The sequence below is a fragment of the Gobio gobio genome (genome assembly GCF_949357685.1).
Source record: "Gobio gobio genome assembly, chromosome: 7".
Lineage (NCBI taxonomy): Eukaryota > Metazoa > Chordata > Actinopteri > Cypriniformes > Gobionidae > Gobio > Gobio gobio.
Window position 1 is genome coordinate 11,414,390 of NC_137103.1, and position 21,254 is coordinate 11,435,643.

Genomic DNA, 21,254 nt, shown 5'->3' on the forward strand with positions numbered 1-21,254 from the left:
AATTTATTCTGCTCAGTGAGGCTGCATTTATTTGATCAAAAATACACTAACAATATTGTGCAAATATTATTACAATTTAAAATACCAGTTTTCTATGTGAATATATTTTAAAGTGTAATTTATTCCTGTGATCAAAGCTGTATTTTCAGCATCATTACTCCAGTCTTCAGTGTCACATGATCCTTCAGTAATCATTCTGATATGATTTAATGCTCAAGAAATATTTTATTATTCTTATCAATGTTGTTTAAACTATGATCCACTACTATTTAAAAGTTTGTGGTAAGAAATAAAAAAAATTACATTAGCAAGAATGCGCTCAATTAATCAAGAGTGACAGTAAAACATACATTCATAATGGTATGAAGGATTTCTATTTCTATTGAACTTTTCAAAGAACATTTTCCCCTGAAAAATCAACATTGATAATCAAAACCATTATTAATAATTAAGCAAAAAATGTATCATATCTGAGCAGCAAATCATCCTATTATAATGATTTCTGAAGGATAGTGCTACAGTAATAAACAAAAACGCAATTGCAATGTATTTTGGAGTGCAGGTACAGCTCTAAAGAAAAGGTCTGTTCACACTTTAAGCACAGATATCTAAAATACTTGTTTGTGACGTTTAAGCTGCTTGTTATTAGGAATAAATAATGATGAATATCTGCATATATCAATGCAGGAATGTGTAACTTTAAAAGTAACATTTGACTACACTGGTTTGAGGTGTTTGTCGCTAATACAGTTTGCTGTTTGGTTTGTAACTATGTATATATTAATAGTCGCTTAAGAGACGTAGGAAATCAATATTACTTTTGTCATTGTAATTCATTAAACTTCATGATGTTCTGTTCCAGGATTCAGGTGAATGATCAGATTGTGGAGGTGGATGGCATCAGTCTGGTTGGTGTGACGCAACACTTTGCTGCGACCGTCCTCAAGAACACGAAGGGCTCTGTCAGGTCAGTCCTGCTCTGTCTGTCCGTTACTTCAGTGGTTCTCAAAGTGTGTGGTGTGCAGGTACTGCACGGGAGATCCGCAGAAAAAGAAAACATAAAACAAAAACTGCTCAATTTTCATTTTCCTTCAGTACTCCGTTGCAGTACAGCAAATTGTGGTTTTGGTCTATATGGCTTATTTTGCCCTTCATGACAACTGTGAGGGGGGTGAATTTTTTTACAACTCATTCGTTTACATTATATAAAGCCTTAAAGTTCTGCATAATTAAGGGCGTGGCCACTTTGAGTGACAGGTGGATAGCCATTTATCTGCTGTCTGTTAGTCATAGCGTCAGCTCCGCCCACGTCCCGCCTCTTTGCCCATTTTCTGTTATCCGGGAGTGATGCACTGCCAAAATGGCAACGGCCAGCTCGACTCTACACTCAGGGCTCCAGACTGCGACCAAATGGTCGCATTTTGCGACAAAAATTTTTTTTTACATCCAGTCGCACATGTGTGACCAGTAAATTTTCCTGCTGTCGGTAAATTGAAAAACTGGAGAAATTAAGAAAATACACTTACTATTTATAATTGATAGACGTTATATCTGGCAAATTCTATCTTTGCCAGCCGTTTCTATATGAGATAATCTAAAACCATTTGTCCGTGATGCATTTTTGCTATTCGCAATCCAGAAGAGAGAGAAAGCGAGCGAGCTACAGCGAACACAACACCACAGTCAGCTTAATGAGTGACGATGGCCAAGAGAACTACACAAAAGTTTAGTTTGCTTAAACTTTAGGGATGTACTGTGATATTAATCTAATTTTATTTTCGATTTCGGCTTCCAAGAATTATAAAAAGATGATATGAGGTAAAACTATTCCTATAGCCGAGTTCAGTCGAGCGCGACATCCTTCCCTTCGCAGCTGCTGTCATTTCTCCCTAAACCTAAACTTAACGTTAGATTCAGTGATTGTTGTAAACTGCAGTCTATACTGTTGCTAAACTGCGGGATGTGTTTGATAATAAAGAGCTATTAAATGCACAATAATCCGCGCAAGAGACGCTGTTTTCAACTTCAAGGCGGCTTATGTGTGTGTGCTGCGAAATGGACCGACTTGCACTTTATATTTTAGGCTTCGTGTGCGCGTCTAAACCATCAAATAAACAACAAATAGGCGGTGTCAAAATGACCGGATTGGAGAGTAGTTACTTAAACAGTTTATATCTTAAATGTGCGTAAATAGTTTGGAGAAATAGGAGAATATGATATTATTAGTTCTACATTCGATCGGTCTTAAAGGGGCAGCGTCTAATAAACCGGCAGACGATTGAGCCATTAATTCGAATCGAACAAAAGGCAAATAGAAAATATTCACATCTCTTGAATTAATAACTTTGGCTTTTATAAGCATTAATCTATCAATTTATACAGTGAAAAATATGCAGTGTTATTTTACATTTCATTACTTTATTAGATTTCTTTGTAGGTTTGTTCTTTACTTTAATATTAATGTTAGCAGACATTCCGAATGCCTGCACACTGGTCCATTTACAAATAGATGTTTTATATTTTTGTTCAAACATTGCGGTTTCTTTTGCTATAGATATTTTACTTTTCAGATTATAAAGCCATGTTAATTATGTTCTTAATTATGTTTTTTTTTTTAAATAAAAAACAAACAAACAGTATAATAAAAAGAACCGATACAAATACCCTTAAAGTACTGAATCGATAAGCAGTATCGGTAAGAGTAGTAATACCGTTAAAACCTTAACGATACCCATCCCTATTAGTTAGGGATGTGACGGTGAGGAAATTTCCCCACCGGTTACTTGATGTGTGACAACACCGGTATTACCGAAGGCTTTTAAATCACTAATTCTATCTAACCGAAAGTAACATGCACACGACCGCTCTGAACTGAAAACGCACCAGTGCGCACACACCGTGAATGACAGCTCGTCTGTAAATGCGCGCTCTGTGAGGCCATGGGTGCGCCTCAATCAGTTCCCTAGTTCAGTAGTCAGGGCACTGATCAAGCATTGATCAGTCTATGATTGAGATGCACGCCATGAATGAATAACAGTTCATCCGTAAAGCCTTGTTTATACTCGGTGCGCGCGGCAAAAATAAATGAGCGCAGTCAGCGTAGCGCAGAGGCTCGCACTGCGGAGCCAGGCGAAAGTAAACAATGCGCGCTCTGTGCGGCCGTGCACATTTTACTTTCGGTTTTGAATTAGCGCCAATTCGGTGGCGGGTTGCTTGAATTGTGGGTTCATTAGCCTATTATTTTTAATGAAAAACACAACAACAAAACAAATGACAAAATAGGTGCTTTTACGTTTCGCTTTGAAACATCTTCCGCGATCATCTCCGTCAGCTCCTCACTCTTAAATCGGATGAATGACTCCTGCCGAGACTCACGGTCGGATCCTGCTTTATTAAGCAGATACGTTCAGTTTTTATTTGTATTGTCTGTTCTCTAACTGAACTAAATTATTTTATTACTAAAAAAAAAAATCAAAAAGACGGTGGGCGGTGCCACGGTGGGCAAGTGATGTAATCGGTGTGGAGTCTGGACACCGGTAACACCGGCAACACCGACTATCGTAGCAAGCCTACTATTAGTAATACAGTGGAAATTAGTAGATTTGGTTAGCATGTTGATTTACGGTGTGCGCCACAAAATTTTCTGGTTGTGCCCCTAAAATTTTCAGTTGGGGGCCACTGTGCTCCTAGTGAAAAAAGTTAGTCTGGAGCCCTGACACTTAAAAACTGCTCTTCAGAATCCTATGGGTGACGTCACGGACACTACGTCCATATTTTTTACAGTCTATGTATTACACATGATATTCTTTCACGGACTTGTATGGACCCCCTAAAGTAGCCTTGGCCACCCCATGTATGAAAATGTCTAGTTCAGCCACTGCGTATTGCGCACAATTTTACTCATTCCCACAGATTTTGTGCTCACACCCAAAGTGCGCACACATAAAGCCACCTCTCAGAACTAGATTAAATTATTTTTCACTGCTTATTGCGCACAAAATAATGTCAAAATGGCGGTCTTTGTGAGTATTCACATAAACGCATTGTTTTAAGCGAACGTAAACCGGTGAGAAAGAAAACGCATGTGTAACAGTATAATGTATCCGTGCGTCAGGTCTTAAAGTGACAGCAGCCTGATATTCCTGCTGCCAAATTATGAGATAATTAAAAAAATATCTATATTGCAGTTTTTTCCCCATGGCCTCGATGTCAAAATTGTGGCCAGTCAAAATGCTGAGTGGATAGTAACTTGGGAAAACCACTAGCCACAGCGGCTGCTGAGCAAAACAGTTGATGTCAAGCCCTGTTTACCAGTGTTGTACAGAATTATGTGACCATAATAGGCTTTGTATTGATCTAATCTGACCTACTCCTAATCCCAATCCTAACCCTACCGTCACTACAGCGCCTACTAGGTTCACATAATTCGGTGGGTCACAATTCGCCACTACAAAGTTCAAAGTTAACAGTGCTAGATTGCGACTGCGCATTACCAAACACAGGTGAAGAGGGAGCTCTGGAGCTTGGCAGTGGAACAGGCTTCCTGTGCAAAGCTTCAGCTTCCAGCTAAATCACTTAATCTCCATCATTAGATCAAGATGAGATTCAGTGTAGTGGAAAGCCTGAAGCAGAGTTTTTACCTGCAGTCTCCTCCGACACATCCATCTGTGAGTCAGCAGGAAAAATACCTGTACTCACAAATTCTCTAGTCACTGTAACATTAAAAGAAATCAGCGATCCACAACAGATCCTTTATCTGCATCGATTAAAAACCCAAGAGGAAAATAAACAGTTAAGAAGAATTTTATTCTTCTGAATGTTTTGTGAATCCGGCCACGGAAGAACGTTAAAGAACCAGAGTTGTTGTTAATTTCCTAAATGTAAAGGCCTGTTCACACCAAGAATGACTTTACAGCTGTGCTCTATTTATTCCCTAGCAATTGCCTAAAAAGAAACACATTAATGCTCTTCATATTTCTCTGTAGACTCTGAAGGGTATGAGTTCACCACATGCAAATAAACAATATGCACACTCACAAAAGCTCTGTTGTTTCCTCTCTACCTGATCAGCAGATCAGAATACGTTACACACCTAATCATCCTTGTTTCACTCACCCCGTGCAGGTTTCTGATTGGCCGAGAGAAGCCAGGCACTCAGAGTGAGGTGGCGCGGCTGATCAGCGAGACCCTTGAGCAGGAACGGCAGCAGGAGGTGGACGACGCATACGAGCAGTCTACTGAAGAGGTCAGTCAAGCACATCTCATGGGCCTTATTGCTTACATCAGTGTGCATGCATTGTACAAGTTTGGAGTGATTGTTTTGTATAGATCGTACAGTTACTGTTTACTGTAGTTTAATATCAGTACACTTTTGTATGTTCATGTGTATGTTATTGTTGATGTTAAATATTGGTTATAGTAGTTCCTAAAGACTCCTAAAGTGTATAAGTTCATAAGGGTGTACCAGTTTTCTCATCTCAGTCTGCCTTCTAACAATCAGTATCCTTAGAAACGCTTTGAACAACTGGTCAGTGGAGAAAGGCATATAGTTCATCATAATATACATCATATACATAATTCACCTGTTATATTGCTAAAAGTACCCGATTTTTCATATTTTCATTGGTGTTGACCTATGAATTTGCACATGGTTTGTCTGAAAGCATATTAAAAACCGGAGTGTCTATTTACACCAAGTGCAAATAGCGTGCCTTGTTTGGCAAGTGCTATTCGCACTAGCTCCGCCTTACAATGCCTGTTTGGGAAAACAAGATAAAAAAAATAAGTCATATTTCAATGTTCAGTCAGTAAAGCATAAGGCTTAAAGATCTTGGTTTTGACGCGATCGACCCGGGTTCGAATCTGTCTTTTGCAGAGCTCGCTCTTCTCTTTTTTTTAATCACATATCACATCGGAAAGGCATTTACTTTCAATAAAAATTAAGAAAATGTTCTAAAAATGGAAATAAACTGCCTAACGTAATGTTTAATAATAATAAAAGCATTTATTGGGTAGGGTTAAGGGTTGGTGTAGGGAGGGCTTTTAGTGTCCCATTAAGGCGGCATCCATTTAATAATTTTAATAAATATAATCATTTACTGTTGTTATTATTACATCCTGTTAATGTACAACAATACTTAGGTGCAAATAGTATGTATCTGTCAAAATAAAGTATAAATTGCATGTAATTACTATTTACACATATTGCAAAGAACTGCTACTTTTACATGGTGTAAATAGAATATATCACTATTTTCATTTAGTAAATAACATCTACAGCTATTTGCACAGTGTAAATATCATCTATCGCGAAGAAATTTGTATTTTCACACAGTGCAAATAGCCGCTGCCCTTAAAAACACCACATAGACATATAAACAACATTAAAAACTTGATTTTCACCACAGGGGGTCTTTAAGGTGCAGTCATATTTACCTTTGCTTGGCAAAATCCAGTCATTTTAAAATGAATTCCACTGGATCTGGAGTTTTGCATGAGAGCAGAAAAGTTCCCCAGACACAGATTTAGTTGCCGTTCAAGTTGGTCATGCGTATTCACCACTTTTACCAACAGAAACTGCTTGAATTCCACGTGATTGGTTTCATACATCACTACACTATTGACAACGGACCATTTTTTTCAACAAAATTTCGCTAATGTGACCACGCCATATTTGCATTCCATTGTTTTTCTATGTAAACATGCGCTAGATGCACGTGTTTGACAGTTGCGCTTGCGTCTTTTGCAGCATCTCACGTTTGAGACTACATTCTAAAAATGTGGCGCTCAAGTTAAAAGTTCCACTTTTATAAAGAAAAATTTGCTGACCCTTGCATTTTTTCATTCCACTGACCTGCTTCTTGTGATTTTAAAGGAACACTCCACTTTTTTTTAAATTCTCAAAACTCTTTGGTCATTTTTGAGTGAGATGCTAACGGTCTAATCAGATTCAATGATCTATGCTAAGCTATGCTAAAAGTGCTACCGCCAGACCCGGAGATCGGCTGAATGGATTAGAAAACGGTAAAACTCAGCTGTTTAACTCTAGGGGAGTTGGAAAATGAGCCTATTTTCATAAAAAGTGGAATGTTCCTTTTAACTCCAAAAACTGTGTGAATGTCCCTGTAAGGGACTGCGTTTTTAGAGCTAGGTGAAGATGCAAAAGATGCAAGATGTGAATGCAATGGTCAAAAACTGTCTAGTGTGTTTACAAAGAAAAACAATGGAAAAGTAGCACAGTGGAAGGAAAAAAATAACATGTGAACGGCCACTTGGACTGGAATACTGCACAGCCGTGTTAAAGCATCTTCAGACTTTTTCAGCTGTAAACTCTCCTGAGCTGCTTTGTGTTGAATGTTCTCAAGTATGCAAAAAATATGTAAAAATGCACCATGCTGAATGAGGAAACAGATTTGTGAGTTTATTCAAAATCGAAATCGGGTTGTTTGTACCTGTTGAACCACTGCGTTTCAGGTACGCTTTGTCAGTGAATTCTAAATGGTTAATGTTTCACCAGCTATAAGAGGAAAATTATTAAGCTCATATTTGTTCATTCATAACTTATTTCTGGACTCTGCACTGTTGTTTCTTTTTCTGTGTTGCATCATGTCTTTGTCTCTGATGTCATCACAGGACGAGCACTACGAGGATGAGGATGAAGGGGGGGAGGATGTCATTCTGGGTTCCAGTTTCGGCAGGAGGAATGTTGAAGTGTACGACCTGCCAGAGAGCGAAGAAGTGTTCCTGCCATCAAACATGGACACCACTCAGCTAATGTTCAGATTTAAAGAGGTAGCAGATCTTGTGCTTTTCATTTCACTTATTTTTAAGAGATTTCCATTAATGGTTTCCTCATTTTTTGTATACTCTGTTTTAATTGCAGCTCCAGATAAAACACACCATTGCAGAGGCGGAAGTAGATGAACTAAAAGAGAGGGTACGAACTTATGAACCTTCTTATCCATTGATATCAAACATATAGCAGTTCCTGTGTGTTTTGACTGATGTTCGGTTGATGTTGTAGTTGAGGGAGTCATCAGAGGAGCGTTCGGCGTGGGAGGCGAGGGAAGCTCAGTTAGAGAGGAGCGTTCAGGAGAACTCTGAGAGAATCGCTCAGATGGAGAAGAACTGGCTGGAGGCTCAAGCTCTCTGTAAAAGCATCAACGAACAGCTCAATGATACGCAGAGCCAATATGATGCGCTGGATAAAAAATACAGCAAAGCCAAGAAGCTGCTCAAAGACTATCAGCAGAAGTGAGTCAAGACAACTGCACTAACATCTCCATTGATATTACCTAACCTTTTAAGTTTCATGTTATGCAGTGTTTATACGCTACCATTCAAAGGTTTGGGGTTTTAAAGAAATTTATATTTTATTCAGCAAGGATGCATTAGATTTATCAAATGTGTGAGTAAAGACATTTATAATGTTACAAAATATTTCAATTTCAAATAAATGCTGTTCTTTTGACATTTATGTTCATTGAAGAATCCTGAAAATAATGCATTACGGTTCCCACAAAAATAGTAGGCAGCACTGATGAAAATCAGAAATATTAAGCCCCGTTTCTCCCCCAGACCTGCTGCTGTCTGCATTTCCATCATGGTCTAAAGTACCGTGATGATTAATCCGGTGACGTAGGACTGTGCGCGACTTTACAGTTCCCATTGGATTTCGTCCTTTGCAAATAAATTTAATAAAGCCCGAACCTCGTCGTCGGCCCATCGATTGTATTTTTTAAACTCCATTGTTGATTCGAATAGTAATCAACTCTTACTGCACTCACCGTGTCCGCAACAGACTTATAGTGGTTGATATATGCTGCGTCGAGTCGACCAATCAAAATGCTGCGTGAACTCAACTAATCAGCAGGTCCAGCGCCCAAGTCCCACCCCCGAAAGTTCCTGAACTTTGAAAAAGTACTCCCTCGCGAGCAGGGCCGTTTTGACCTGGAACTCCATTTAGACCCTGGTCACTACGGTCAAAACACACCGAGTAACCACCCCAAAGTCCCTAGTTCCTGGGGAAAGTTCCTGCTGTCGAAACGCACAGAGTACCACCCCAAAGTCCCTAGTTCCTGAGGAAAGTTCCTGCTGTCGAAACGCACAGAGTACCACCCCAAAGTCCCTAGTTCCTGGGGAAAGTTCCTGCTGTCGAAACGCACCGAGTACCACCCCAAAGTCCCTAGTTCCTGAGGAAAGTTCCTGCGGTGGAAACGCACCGAGTACCACCCCAAAGTCCCTAGTTCCTGGGGAAAGTTCCTGCGGTGGAAACGCACCGAGTACCACCCCAAAGTCCCTAGTTCCTGGGGAAAGTTCCTGCGGTCGAAACGCACCGAGTACCACCCCAAAGTCCCTAGTTCCTGAGGAAAGTTCCTGCGGTGGAAACGCACAGAGTACCACCCCAAAGTCCCTAGTTCCTGAGGAAAGTTCCTGCGGTGGAAACGCACAGAGTACCACCCCAAAGTCCCTATTTCCTGAGGAAAGTTCCTGCGGTGGAAACGCACAGAGTACCACCCCAAAGTCCCTAGTTCCTGAGGAAAGTTCCTGCGGTGGAAACGCACAGAGTACCACCCCAAAGTCCCTATTTCCTGAGGAAAGTTCCTGCGGTGGAAACGCACAGAGTACCACCCCAAAGTCCCTAGTTCCTGGGGAAAGTTCCTGCTTTCGAAACGCACAGAGTACCACCCCAAAGTCCCTAGTTCCTGGGGAAAGTTCCTGCTGTCGAAATGCACAGAGTACCACCCCAAAGTCCCTAGTTCCTGGGGAAAGTTCCTGCTTTCGAAACGCACAGAGTACCACCCCAAAGTCCCTAGTTCCTGGGGAAAGTTCCTGCTGTCGAAATGCACAGAGTACCACCCCAAAGTCCCTAGTTCCTGAGGAAAGTTCCTGCGGTGGAAACGCACCGAGTACCACCCCAAAGTCCCTAGTTCCTGGGGAAAGTTCCTGCTGTCGAAACGCACCGAGTACCACCCCAAAGTCCCTAGTTCCTGGGGAAAGTTCCTGCTGTCGAAACGCACCGAGTACCACCCCAAAGTCCCTAGTTCCTGAGGAAAGTTCCTGCGGTGGAAACGCACCGAGTACCACCCCAAAGTCCCTAGTTCCTGAGGAAAGTTCCTGCGGTGGAAACGCACCGAGTACCACCCCAAAGTCCCTAGTTCCTGAGGAAAGTTCCTGCGGTGGAAACGCACCGAGTACCACCCCAAAGTCCCTAGTTCCTGGGGAAAGTTCCTGCTTTCGAAACGCACAGAGTACCACCCCAAAGTCCCTAGTGCCTGAGGAAAGTTCCTGCGGTCGAAACGCGGCTTTAAAAATGTTTTCTGAATGATCATGTGACACTCGCTATGTTTTCATCCAAAGCTGTGAATTTAACTTGTATGCAAAATTAGAACATTGCAAAAAAGCTTTTGCGAATAAAGCAGCATTTCTATCCAGTGAGTTGAAGAGAAAACAATCGTCACTTTCCGATAAATATCAGAGAGATGTAAGAAAAATGGAAGTTGCTGCAGTAGGAGAAGCCACTGTGTATTATATACATTATATACGTGTATGTAATACATTTTCATATATAATAAATTTGTGGCTTCTCAGAGCATGCAGATAAAACTCAATAAAGGCCTTGTGTAGCGTTTGGAGGCAGATTTTCGAACGCAGTCGTATAAGACAATTCTGGGAGGTAATTATACCGAATGTCTTTGATGACATACTTTGCTCAGGCAAAACAGCATTTCAAATGCGTTTCCAGCTATACTGTCCCATCAAAAAAGTCACATGACTTTTTTGATGCACATCGATACATTTATTTGGAAAATGTGTTTCCATTGTAGTTTTATTATCAGATAAAACATTTGATGTGTCCCCATTTGCCTACTTATACTACGACCTAAAAGTATGTTCTCTTTTTGTGAAGAAAAAGTACATGCTTTTGAGTGTGTAGCAGAAAAGTATGCAAGCTTTGGGACATACTTCTTCGTTATCTTTAACGAACTCTGTCGCTTAAGGCCGATTTATACTTCTGCGTCGAGTGTACGCCATAGCTACGCCGTAGGCTGTGTGATGCGCGCGTACCCTACGACGTACCCTGACGCGCACCTCTCCAAAAATGTAACAGCGCGTCAATTCTACGCGGACCGCAAGCGCTGTCTGCCAGAACCCTTCCCTCAGGTCAATCAATAAATAAAATCTGCGATAGGAGTGTGTGTATGTGTCCAGAAATGGGATGATAGTTTCATCCTTATATCTGCTATTTTGTAGTGCAGAGATTGTTTATGTTAGTGAATAAATGCATAGATCCACTGTGTATAGTTGATTTATTTTCTCATTAAAACCAAAGATGTTAATCAGTGATTGCATATCAAGAACAGGGACACATTAGGGTACATTTCGTTTTGTGATTTCAACGGAATGAATAGTCTCCGCAACAGCAATCGATTGAAGCGCTCGTCCACGAGCCACCGATACTGAAAACAGCGCCACGAGCACTCTGCACGATTTCAAAAATGCATTCCAGCGCCAGATCGCCTCTTATGTAACTAATCAACTAGAGATGCTTAATTTGTATTACATACAACAACTCAAGCTGCAAGAAAAGCCGCTATCTGACAATGGAGGCTGCTGAACTCTGACAATGTAAACACTAAACAAGCTGCTTCTTCTTCGGCTTTTGCCTTGATACTGTGGGTTACCATCAACATGCCTGTGGACACTGCCTCCTAGCGGTCTGCATGTGTCATTGCACATTGACGCAGACAAAAACGCAGAGGTATAAATGAAAACCAACGCGTAACTTGCGCCGTAGAGGATACGACGAAGATCCGACGCAGAAGTATAAAGCAGCCTTTAGTTATGTGCATCCCGTCGCCGTTTAAACTGCCCTGTCAATCATCGTCACAGTTCAAATCCTCCACATTCAATTTAATTTCCTACCGTATCGGAGAGAAATGTAGTCGCACGTTGATCTGCCATTCGTGGGTCTTTAATGCAGAGACTCTCCTCATGTGTTTGCAAAGTTAATTGCCAAACGTATCATTACAAAAGTTCACAATGCTGCTGCAGGTGAAATATAATGTGGATAACATTGAATAAATATCTTTTTGTCAGGTTAAATACGGATAATTGATCACTCAAGCCCCTTAATCTACTTAACCATCGGACTCACACATCCGTCATGTTTGTAGTTTTTTAACACTTTTTATCCGCATTTGTAGTTCTAATTGAATCCTCGTCCATCTCGCAATGGGTTGTGGGCAACATCAGCCGTTAGAGTGCGTTCGATCTGCACTTCGAATTCTGACCGGAAATAATAGACCATCCGTGAATCTTTGGAATAATCTTTTCAACATACTACGATTTGGGACCTACTAATTCTTTTTTCGAATACTATTTAGTACGGATAGTATGCGAATTGGGACACAGCGATTCATCAGACTCAATTGAGCGCATACATTTTATCCGCATCTTTAGAATTTATGCGCATCTTGCCGTTTGCATCCAGCGGCTTTTTATGCAATATTCCAAAATGCGCATTAAAATAGGTGGATGGGAAACATAACTACTGAATACTGGAGCAATTATTCTGAAAATTCAGCCTTTTATTTTAATTTTAAATCAGTTTATTTTAAATTATAAAATGTTCTGTTTTTACTGGATTTTTGCTTAAATAAATGCCTTGTTGAGTGTCTGGCCCTGTTTACACCTGGCATTAAGATGCGTTTTGGTCAATCGGATCACAAGTGGACGAGGGAGACACATTCCTGTTTACACCTGGTGTTTTAATCTGTCTCTTTTGTCCACTTTCAACCACTTCTGTCCTGATTTCTTCGAGTGGAGAGACTATGGGCAGGTACATGTATGGGCCTTTTCAGATCTTTCTATCTAATGGACAAAATAATCTCTTGAAATTTACATATGAACACGCCCGGAGACAACAGGAAAACATACGGAGAGCATCAGCTTTCGTTTCTGCTCTGAGCCGCAAGACCAGCCGAACGCTGTGAGTGTGCATTAGAAATCAGGAATGGTGAGAGAACATTGTGTTTGATACGTTTTTCATCTTCAAACCAAACTTGGGTCTTCAGCCGACAATGTTTAAATCTGGTCTGGCTAGTGCGCTTCCCATAATGTTCACTCATTAGGTCAGTAGGAGGAGAGTAGACGGTCTTTTGTGGCTGTTGGAGCGCATTCGACCATATGAGCGTTTACACTATGAAAGCAATCCGGTCGAATGTGTTTTCAACTACCTCTGGAAGTGGTCGAAAGTGGACAAGCTCAAAGCGTTTTAGACCCCGTTTACACCTGTATTTAGTGTCGTCTACTTGTGATCCGATCTACCAAAACGCATCTTAATACCAGGTGGACACAGGGCCTATGAGACTTATAAACAACCCCAATCTTTTGAATGATGGGTTACATTGAAAAATAATGTTTTTTGCACAGGTTTGTTACTTTCTTCTTGGGTAATTAAAAAACTAAAAAAGGGACTAGTTTATGCAAAACTGAAAATTCTGTCTTCATTTACTCATCCGTGTGTCATTGTTTTTTCTTTCTTTCTGTGGAACACTAAAGCAGCAGTTTGTGAGGATGCCCAAGCTGTTCATTTCTGTACAATGACAATTTGATGCTGTTGAACTTTAAAAATGACACAAAAGCTCAGTAAAAGTAGTCCACATGACTCGTACAGTATGATCAATGTCTTCTGAAGCAGGACACAATAGTTTAGTTTTTGACGTACAACAGATTTCAGTCCCCATTCACAAAAAGCTGTCATCAAAACTCTGGGAATATAGTTACATGGACTTATGTTTTCTACTGCTTTATTGTCCTTTTCACACTTGGCATAGTCACAGTATTTTTCATTGTATGAACAGTCTTCACATTTCCTTTAGTGTTTCACAGTAGAAAGTTATACAGATTTGGAATGATATGAGAGGCAGAATCCTTCTCAGTCAACTAACCCTTTAGAGTGGGACTTAAAACATTGTGATTGGCTGGAATGTGTGTGTGTGTGTGTGTGTTGTAGAGAGGAGGAGTTTGAGCAGAGGGAGGAGGAGTTGAGGAGAACTCTGGAGGAGAGAGAGGCTACATATAAAACTCAGATAGAGGATCTGCAGCGGAGGGTGAGAGAACATATGACAACAGAAATTAACTTGCACAAGAAAAGTTTTCATGTTCTCTGACTTCCACCTATCAATCTCTCTCGGTGTAGTTGGCAAAGCTTGAATCTGGCAGTGGTCATCATGAGTCTTCATTGTCGGGCAGCAAGTCTGCAGATTCGCTTCTTTTGGGTGAGTTAAACCTCTTTTAACCTCTTAAACTCCAAGGACCTTGATAAGGCCAAAACTGTCTGCAGGGTGCTAGAACACACAGGGCCTATACACTTTCAGAAATTAATCATGCTGAGCCCATATGGAAGTTATATGATTCTGTCAGTCACAGAAACAGAAAAACTAAGGAATAGCAACAAGAAATATGCACTATTAAGTGAAATACGCATGTAATGGACATCCACTCTCAATTTTTGGATGACAAAAAGTTTCAAGAGGACCTGAGCATGAAAAAGTTGCAAAAAAGTACAAAGTCGCTCCAAAGGGAGTTGTTCTCAATATCAGTGCAGAGTTTCTGAACTTCCTGAAATGCCTCCATTGTAGTCTTTAATTATAAATATTTAATTCATTTAATTTAATTAATAAAATAATAATAATTCCCGTCCAAGGCACATGCAAAATAAAGGGGTAGGGCCTGGTTGAGTTAGTTAGTAGTTTGTTGAAACTCACGTTATGATAAAGGCCCCGAATATGCTCACGGTAAGGGGTAAAACGAAGTTCAAATTTCGTGAGCAGCGATTATACTGTAGCAAACATCTGATGCCGCCCACACTGCTGAGAGCGACGTTTAGATGAATATGTAAATATGTGCTGCACGCTTTCCTCTCAATAACAAAATAAACACAACAAATTTAAGAAACAAGCAAGCGTTTTTTAATAAAGCATGAGAAAAGCATATGTTTGCACAAACTCTGCAATTTGGCTCTCTAGTAAAGTAATGTCACGTTTATTATAGCGCTTTATAAAATAGATTGCTTAAAATCAAGCTTTTAATATTTGACAACTGTTTTGCAATAGAAATGTTGAATGACTGACAGTAATGTCCATTGATGCAAAGTTCTTTTTATTTATTTTTATTTATTTATTAATTTATTTGAAAATTGCCTATATAATTTATGTAACTTGTTTAATGTTAGACAAGAAACATTAACAGCCATTTCAGCATATTTGGCATATGATTAAGATGGAATATGTGCATATTTTAAAATAAAAATACTATCTCCAAATAGTTTAAATATATTACTTTTAAATAAAATCTAGTTCTTCCCCTTATTCCCTTTAAATTTCTTAAAGTAAAAAGGTAATTATATATCTGTGACTGCTTCCTCTCCTAGGTGGTACAAAGACTGGTGGTACAAAGCACATGAATATTTAATGAGGCAAGCATTGTTTGGTATGTGATTGGTTGTCTGTTTGCTGCAAATGCAAAATGCTTCCTAATCAACAGGTTAAAAGCAGCACTAACCACTAAGTGCTTTACCCAGGGTTAAAAGTGACCTTGAACTGGGATGGAAAAGACATCAATCCTGAGTTAAACATAGTGTGTAGGGTCTTAAAAGAATATGTTTGTTGATGTTTTTCTGTTTTGTGTGTATGAATTTGTGACTTGTCCCTTATTATAAAATTTGCCAGCCAGCCCAGTATTTTTGATCATTTTCACAAAACTTTCATGACCCCCAGAATATTTTGTTCTATGAACATCTGAAGATGCAATACATCAAAAGAAATAACAGAGAATCTGCTTTTAAAATAATAATAAAAAACTTATATTCCAGCTTCATGCGTTCTTTTTTTTATCAACAAATGAATGAAATGTGTTTCATAAAAGTTTGTGAGCAAAAAGCTGAGAAAATCATGTTTTTGTCAAAGACTACATCCAGATCAGATTCAGAGCGATGATCAAACACAGATGGAGCAGATCGAGTCCATCAATCCCGTAAAACCTTCACAGTCCTAGAGCTCGTCCTGGGTCAACATTTCAGTAACATTAGGCCGTTTTGATTTATATGCTGTTTAATGTTGATGATCGCATTATTTTACATATGCATATGATTACATATTATATCACTTGTTTCTGCATCTTCTTCACCTGTGTTTTGATCAGGAGATTCTGTGCTCTTTGAGGAGATGCGTAATAGCGCCCCCTAGCATATAAAAGTGAAAACACGGAAAGCCGGAAAGTTCCGTCAATTGCGGGGAAACTCTTTAGGTGCAGACACATTAGTGAAATTTTGTAGGGAAAAAAGGTCCATTGTCAATAGCGTAGCAATGGATGATGCACCGTTCACACAGAAGTCACTTTCAAAGCAAGTAGCTTTCTGACCTCAGCGTTAAACATGAGCGAAATCTGCATGGGGAACTTTTTCGCTCTCACACAAAAATGACTGGAATTCACCCACAAAACTTTGCAGAGCGATGACAAACATGACCACACCTTTCTTTTTTTATAGGTTCATGTTCATATGCCTGTTAAACTAAATATGTTTTGATCCAGACAAACATAGCTCAGCCAGACACAGATATACAGAAGTCCCTGTACAAATGGAGCAGCGCGTCTTAAATTCTGCCCATACTCTATATAGTATACTAAATGTACAGTGAATGAGCGAGTAATGCAGACAATCGGAGAGCTTTCCAAAGATCTGTAAAAGCGTTGGTTAATGATGTTGAATTGTTCTCCAGGAGCAGACTGGAGCGAGGTGGTTCCTGAGACGGAGCGTTTGGACACCAGCGCCCATCGTGCAAGGGCCCATCTGGCTCAGAGATCCAAGCGCCAGCCACCGTCCCGCAGTAAACTGAAAGAGACGCTCAGCTCCCCGATAACACATGCACAGGTCACAAAGAGCTCAAGATATTCATTAGCAGCTGGCTGCTGTACATCCAGTACATCTCTTTTGGACGATAACTTAAGGTCTTTGACGTTGGAAGCGCTTGTCTTTTTTTCAGGGTGATGATGAGAGCGAGTCTTTGAGTCCCGAGTCTCCACCGTCCCGTAGGAGATCAATCCAGGAGAGTCTGTCTCTGCCGGTGGCCATATCTTCCCCTGCAAACCACCCAAAGGATGAAGGATCTGCGACAAGCAGCATCCAATCAGTGCAGAGGGATCCACAGGGCCCCGCCCTCTCACCACCGAAAGACTCCTCCCCCTCCAGCTTCCTGCGGAATGTAAAGAAGCGAGAGTCCAAAGGCAAGGGCAAAGAGGTCAAAGGTAACAAGCTGGATTTTGGATCCTATTTTCCACCTATCAACAGAAATATGATAAAGACCTATTGTTCAGTAATTATTATACAGATAGTTCTGACTCCAAATTCTGATTGGATGAACCATAGCAATTTGGATTTAAATTGGCGACTGCTAAAGAGTCTATGATTGTATCATTATTGCAGTGATTGTGATGTTTCTAGCATGTTATTTGTTTGGCAACAGTTCTTCTAACCCAAACTGATGGAGTGTGTAGCTTTGTCAATACATGATCTTGAGAAAAAAACTATGCACCTCTTGTTGGAAATAACATATATTTCCACCAAGATATGCATCAATTTTTTTTTTAATTACACTGCCGTTCAAAAGTTTGGGGTTGGTAAGATTGAAGTCTTTTCTGCTCACCAAGGCAGCATTTATTTTATCAAAACTACAGTAAAAAGTTAAATATTGTGAAATATTATTACAAAATTGTTTTCTATTATATATTTTGAAATGTAATTTATTTCTGTGATCAAAGCTGAATGTTCAGCATTATTACTCCAGTCTTCAGTCACATGATCCTTCAGAAATCATTCTAATATGATAATAATTTGTTGATTTCTTATTGTCAATGTTGAGAACAGTTGTGCTGCTCAATATTTTCGTGGAAACCACAATACAATTTTTGTATTATTTAAAGGTGCACTATGTACTTTTTTTTCGGTAAAATATCCAAAAACCACTAGGCCAGTGTTATATATTTTGTTCAGTTCAGTACTTACAATATCCCAAATGTTTCCAACTATTTATAAAACGTGATAAAATTGATATTTTAACTGAGGAACCGGGACGTGTGAGGGAGTCGCCTGTCGATAGCGTCATATCTGCGTGACCCTCGGTTTCCGCTTTTATTTTGCAGAAACGCTTTACTCTCACTGCAGTGTGAACAAGTGTCACAGCAGCCGCCGAGAGAACACACAGAGTAACGTCATAACATCATTTTCAACACACTCAGATGTGTCTAATATGATAAACAGAGCTGCGTTACCTCATACTCATGAGCGGAAAAGCGGAAGTGACACCGGCGACTGTGGCATAATAAAAGTCCTGCTGCTCGCGAGGCGTGTGTCCCACTCTTCTTTTTAACAATCGCTCCAGCGTCCTTGCTCAGCTCCAAAACACTCGGTCCTGCTTCTGCTTCTCACTACAGTAACATTAATAATCACATCCATGAACATGATTTCTACCCGAGTCCCATCCAGATTCTTTTCCATCGGCTGTGAGGTGAAGACCACATGTCCCATGAATCAGCGCTCAAACTTGGTGTCATCAAACTACGCCTCTGTTTTGAATAGACGACCTCTAGCGGACGGAAAAGTCACTTAGTGCAGCTTTAAAAGTTCAAAAGCATTTATTTAAAATAGCATTTTTTGTAACAATTTCAGTGTCTTTAAATTGATCAAAAGTGACAATAATGTGTCACTTAATTAACTTCTTAAATTGTAATCATTGCTCAATAAAAGTGTTAATTTTAAAAAAGACATACATATCATAATTCATGAAAGGAATGTCAAATAAAAGCACAAAAACATGACAAAATGTGTGCCAATCACAGTTTGGATGGGACAATATGCACAGAAATGCACCTAAATAATGGCTGAATTCTTATTTATGAGAATCAAAAACATTCCAGAAAATCTTAAGGCCCGTTCACATCGAGAGAGATAAAGATATAGTTCTAAAAATCATTCTACATTTATAAAAGAGTAGCAGAATCCACACCACAACTAGAACGATAACAGCACTGAGAAATGATATCACTGGAATCACTTTCAGAAAAATGTTTCTAGCTGATGAACGATAAAAACAATGACAGCCAATCAGAATCCATCGTGATTTATAGAGCTTGAACATTTAAAGCGGCAGACGACAAAACTCGACGTGTAATAAACAGTCCGCTGGTGCGGACGCTAATATAGTTATCATTAGTTATATTTACAGTTATTGTTCTTGGTGGGAACGGGTTCCATGATCACTAGAAATGCTGCACTGAAATGGCATGTGAAAGTAGTTTTGTGATTTTGTCCCAAAGAGTTTTCTCATTACTACGACAAGACAGTGCAAATCAATCCAAGTTAGCCTGACCATCAGATGTTTGTCTGTGTTTGTGATCTGACACACTTCTGTTGTTTATTTCAGACGAGTCTAATGATGCAGCTGGAAAAAGCAAAAGAAGATTCCCAGATTTTGGGTCGGTGCAAAAAAAATCTCACAAAATCAATAAATGAGCCTCTAATGGTTTACTCTGAAGTTGATTCGTTTTTTCTTGTTATGGATTGTGTTGTTGTGTTTAATGCATGTTGTTTCTGATAGTGGTTTAAGGAAATCTGGAGGAAAGGGGAAAAAACTGAACAAAGACTCTACGAGGGCGTCACTGGACAGCAGGTACACATGAACACACACACTGATGACATTTTCACACTTCAGCTTTTACTGTGGATTCAAATTCATTTGACATGAGAGGTTTGGTAGTGTGAAAGATGTTTTCCCAAATCTGGTCCTCTGTTAGGAACCACAATTGTTTTCAGCTTGTTTACTTGCTTTCCCATTTGTGAAGTGGGCAGTGACATACATTTTGTGTTTTGCCAAGTTTGCTGCTCAGTATTTGTTGATATTTTTTCACATGTTTTTATGGTATGCTGGAAAACAATGATAAGCATTTCACACGTAAAAACATTTAATGTATGCAAAGCGTCAATATGTACAGTGTTGATTGCTGATGGCGATCCATTCTTGGCTAGTTGGTCACAATTTGTGGACTTCTGCTTGTCCAATCGCCTTTTGAGGATTGACCACAGGTTCTCTATGGGAATAAGATCCGGGGAGTTGTCTGGCCTCGGATCCAAATGTGAATGATCTCCGAGCCACTTCATTATCACTCTTGCCTTATTTGTGACATGGTGCTCCATCATGCTGGAAAATGCACCTATCATCACCAAATTGCTCATGGATCGTTGGGAGAAGTTGCTCTTGCAGGACATTTTGATACCAATCTTTATGCATGGCAATGTTTTGGGGCAGAATAGTGAGAGAGCCCAGTCCCTTGGATAAAAAGCGAACCTGGATGGTCTCAAGATGCTTCACTGTTGGCACTACACCAGACTTATGGTAGCGTTCAGCTTTTCTTCTGGACGGTCGGTTTTCCAGATGTCCCAAACAGTCGGAAGGGGACTTCATCAGTGAAAATAACTTTGCACCAGTCTTCTGTCGTCCAGTCCTTGTACTTCCTGCAGAATTTCAGTCTCTCATTGATGATTTTCTTGGAGAGAAGTGGCTTCTTTGCTGGCTCTTCTTGACACCAGGCCGTTGTCCAAAAGTCTTGGCCTCACTGTGAGTGCAGATGCATCACAACCACCTGATGCCAATGTTGAGCAGCTCTGCACTAGTGATGACACGATTCCTTCGCTGATTCCTCAGGAGGAGGCATTCATGGCCCTTGCTGGACACACTGGGACGTCCTGAAGCCGCCTTCACTGCAGTTGAACCTCAGTAAATGGTTCTTTCTTGGGGTGTAACAGTACACAGAAGTCACAGTTTGGTACATGCCTCGGTTTTGGGGACACGGTTCAATACGAGTTTGGTACAACAGGAAAAAGCAGCAAATCCCCAATGCTTGCTTTATCATTTATTTTGAACAGACAGTGCAAATTAAATTAGTTTGTTCCACCTAGTGGCATTTAGTCCCCTCTGAGGTAGTGGATGCACAAAGTTCAATATTACGTTTTTTCAAGAAATCACAGAAAGATGAGTGAGAAGGAGAAAAACTACCATCTACATCTGAGCCTACTTCATCTTTCCAGGAGGACACAGTGAAGCGGCACCTGAGGCTTCCCGTTTACAGCACACACATATTTCATCACTAGACTGTAGTGAGTCTGACAACCACACAAACCGCACAATGCCAAATGA

At 40.1% G+C, this 21,254-nt stretch overlaps 1 protein-coding gene across 2 annotated transcripts in view; it reads left to right on the forward strand.

Annotated features, from left to right (window-relative positions):
• The window catches only part of ppp1r9ala (protein phosphatase 1 regulatory subunit 9A-like A), a 106,860-nt gene that overhangs the window by 68,322 nt on the left and 17,284 nt on the right, over nt 1–21,254 (forward strand). For both annotated transcript variants that reach the window (XM_079822463.1, XM_079822464.1), the window contains exons 5-15: nt 863–967; nt 5,125–5,245; nt 7,633–7,791; nt 7,883–7,936; nt 8,024–8,253; nt 14,018–14,114; nt 14,204–14,282; nt 16,785–16,936; nt 17,049–17,310; nt 19,485–19,536; nt 19,659–19,730. In XM_079822463.1, coding sequence (XP_079678589.1) covers nt 863–967; nt 5,125–5,245; nt 7,633–7,791; nt 7,883–7,936; nt 8,024–8,253; nt 14,018–14,114; nt 14,204–14,282; nt 16,785–16,936; nt 17,049–17,310; nt 19,485–19,536; nt 19,659–19,730 — 1,383 coding nt within the window. The remainder of the gene's footprint in view (nt 1–862; nt 968–5,124; nt 5,246–7,632; nt 7,792–7,882; nt 7,937–8,023; nt 8,254–14,017; nt 14,115–14,203; nt 14,283–16,784; nt 16,937–17,048; nt 17,311–19,484; nt 19,537–19,658; nt 19,731–21,254) is intronic.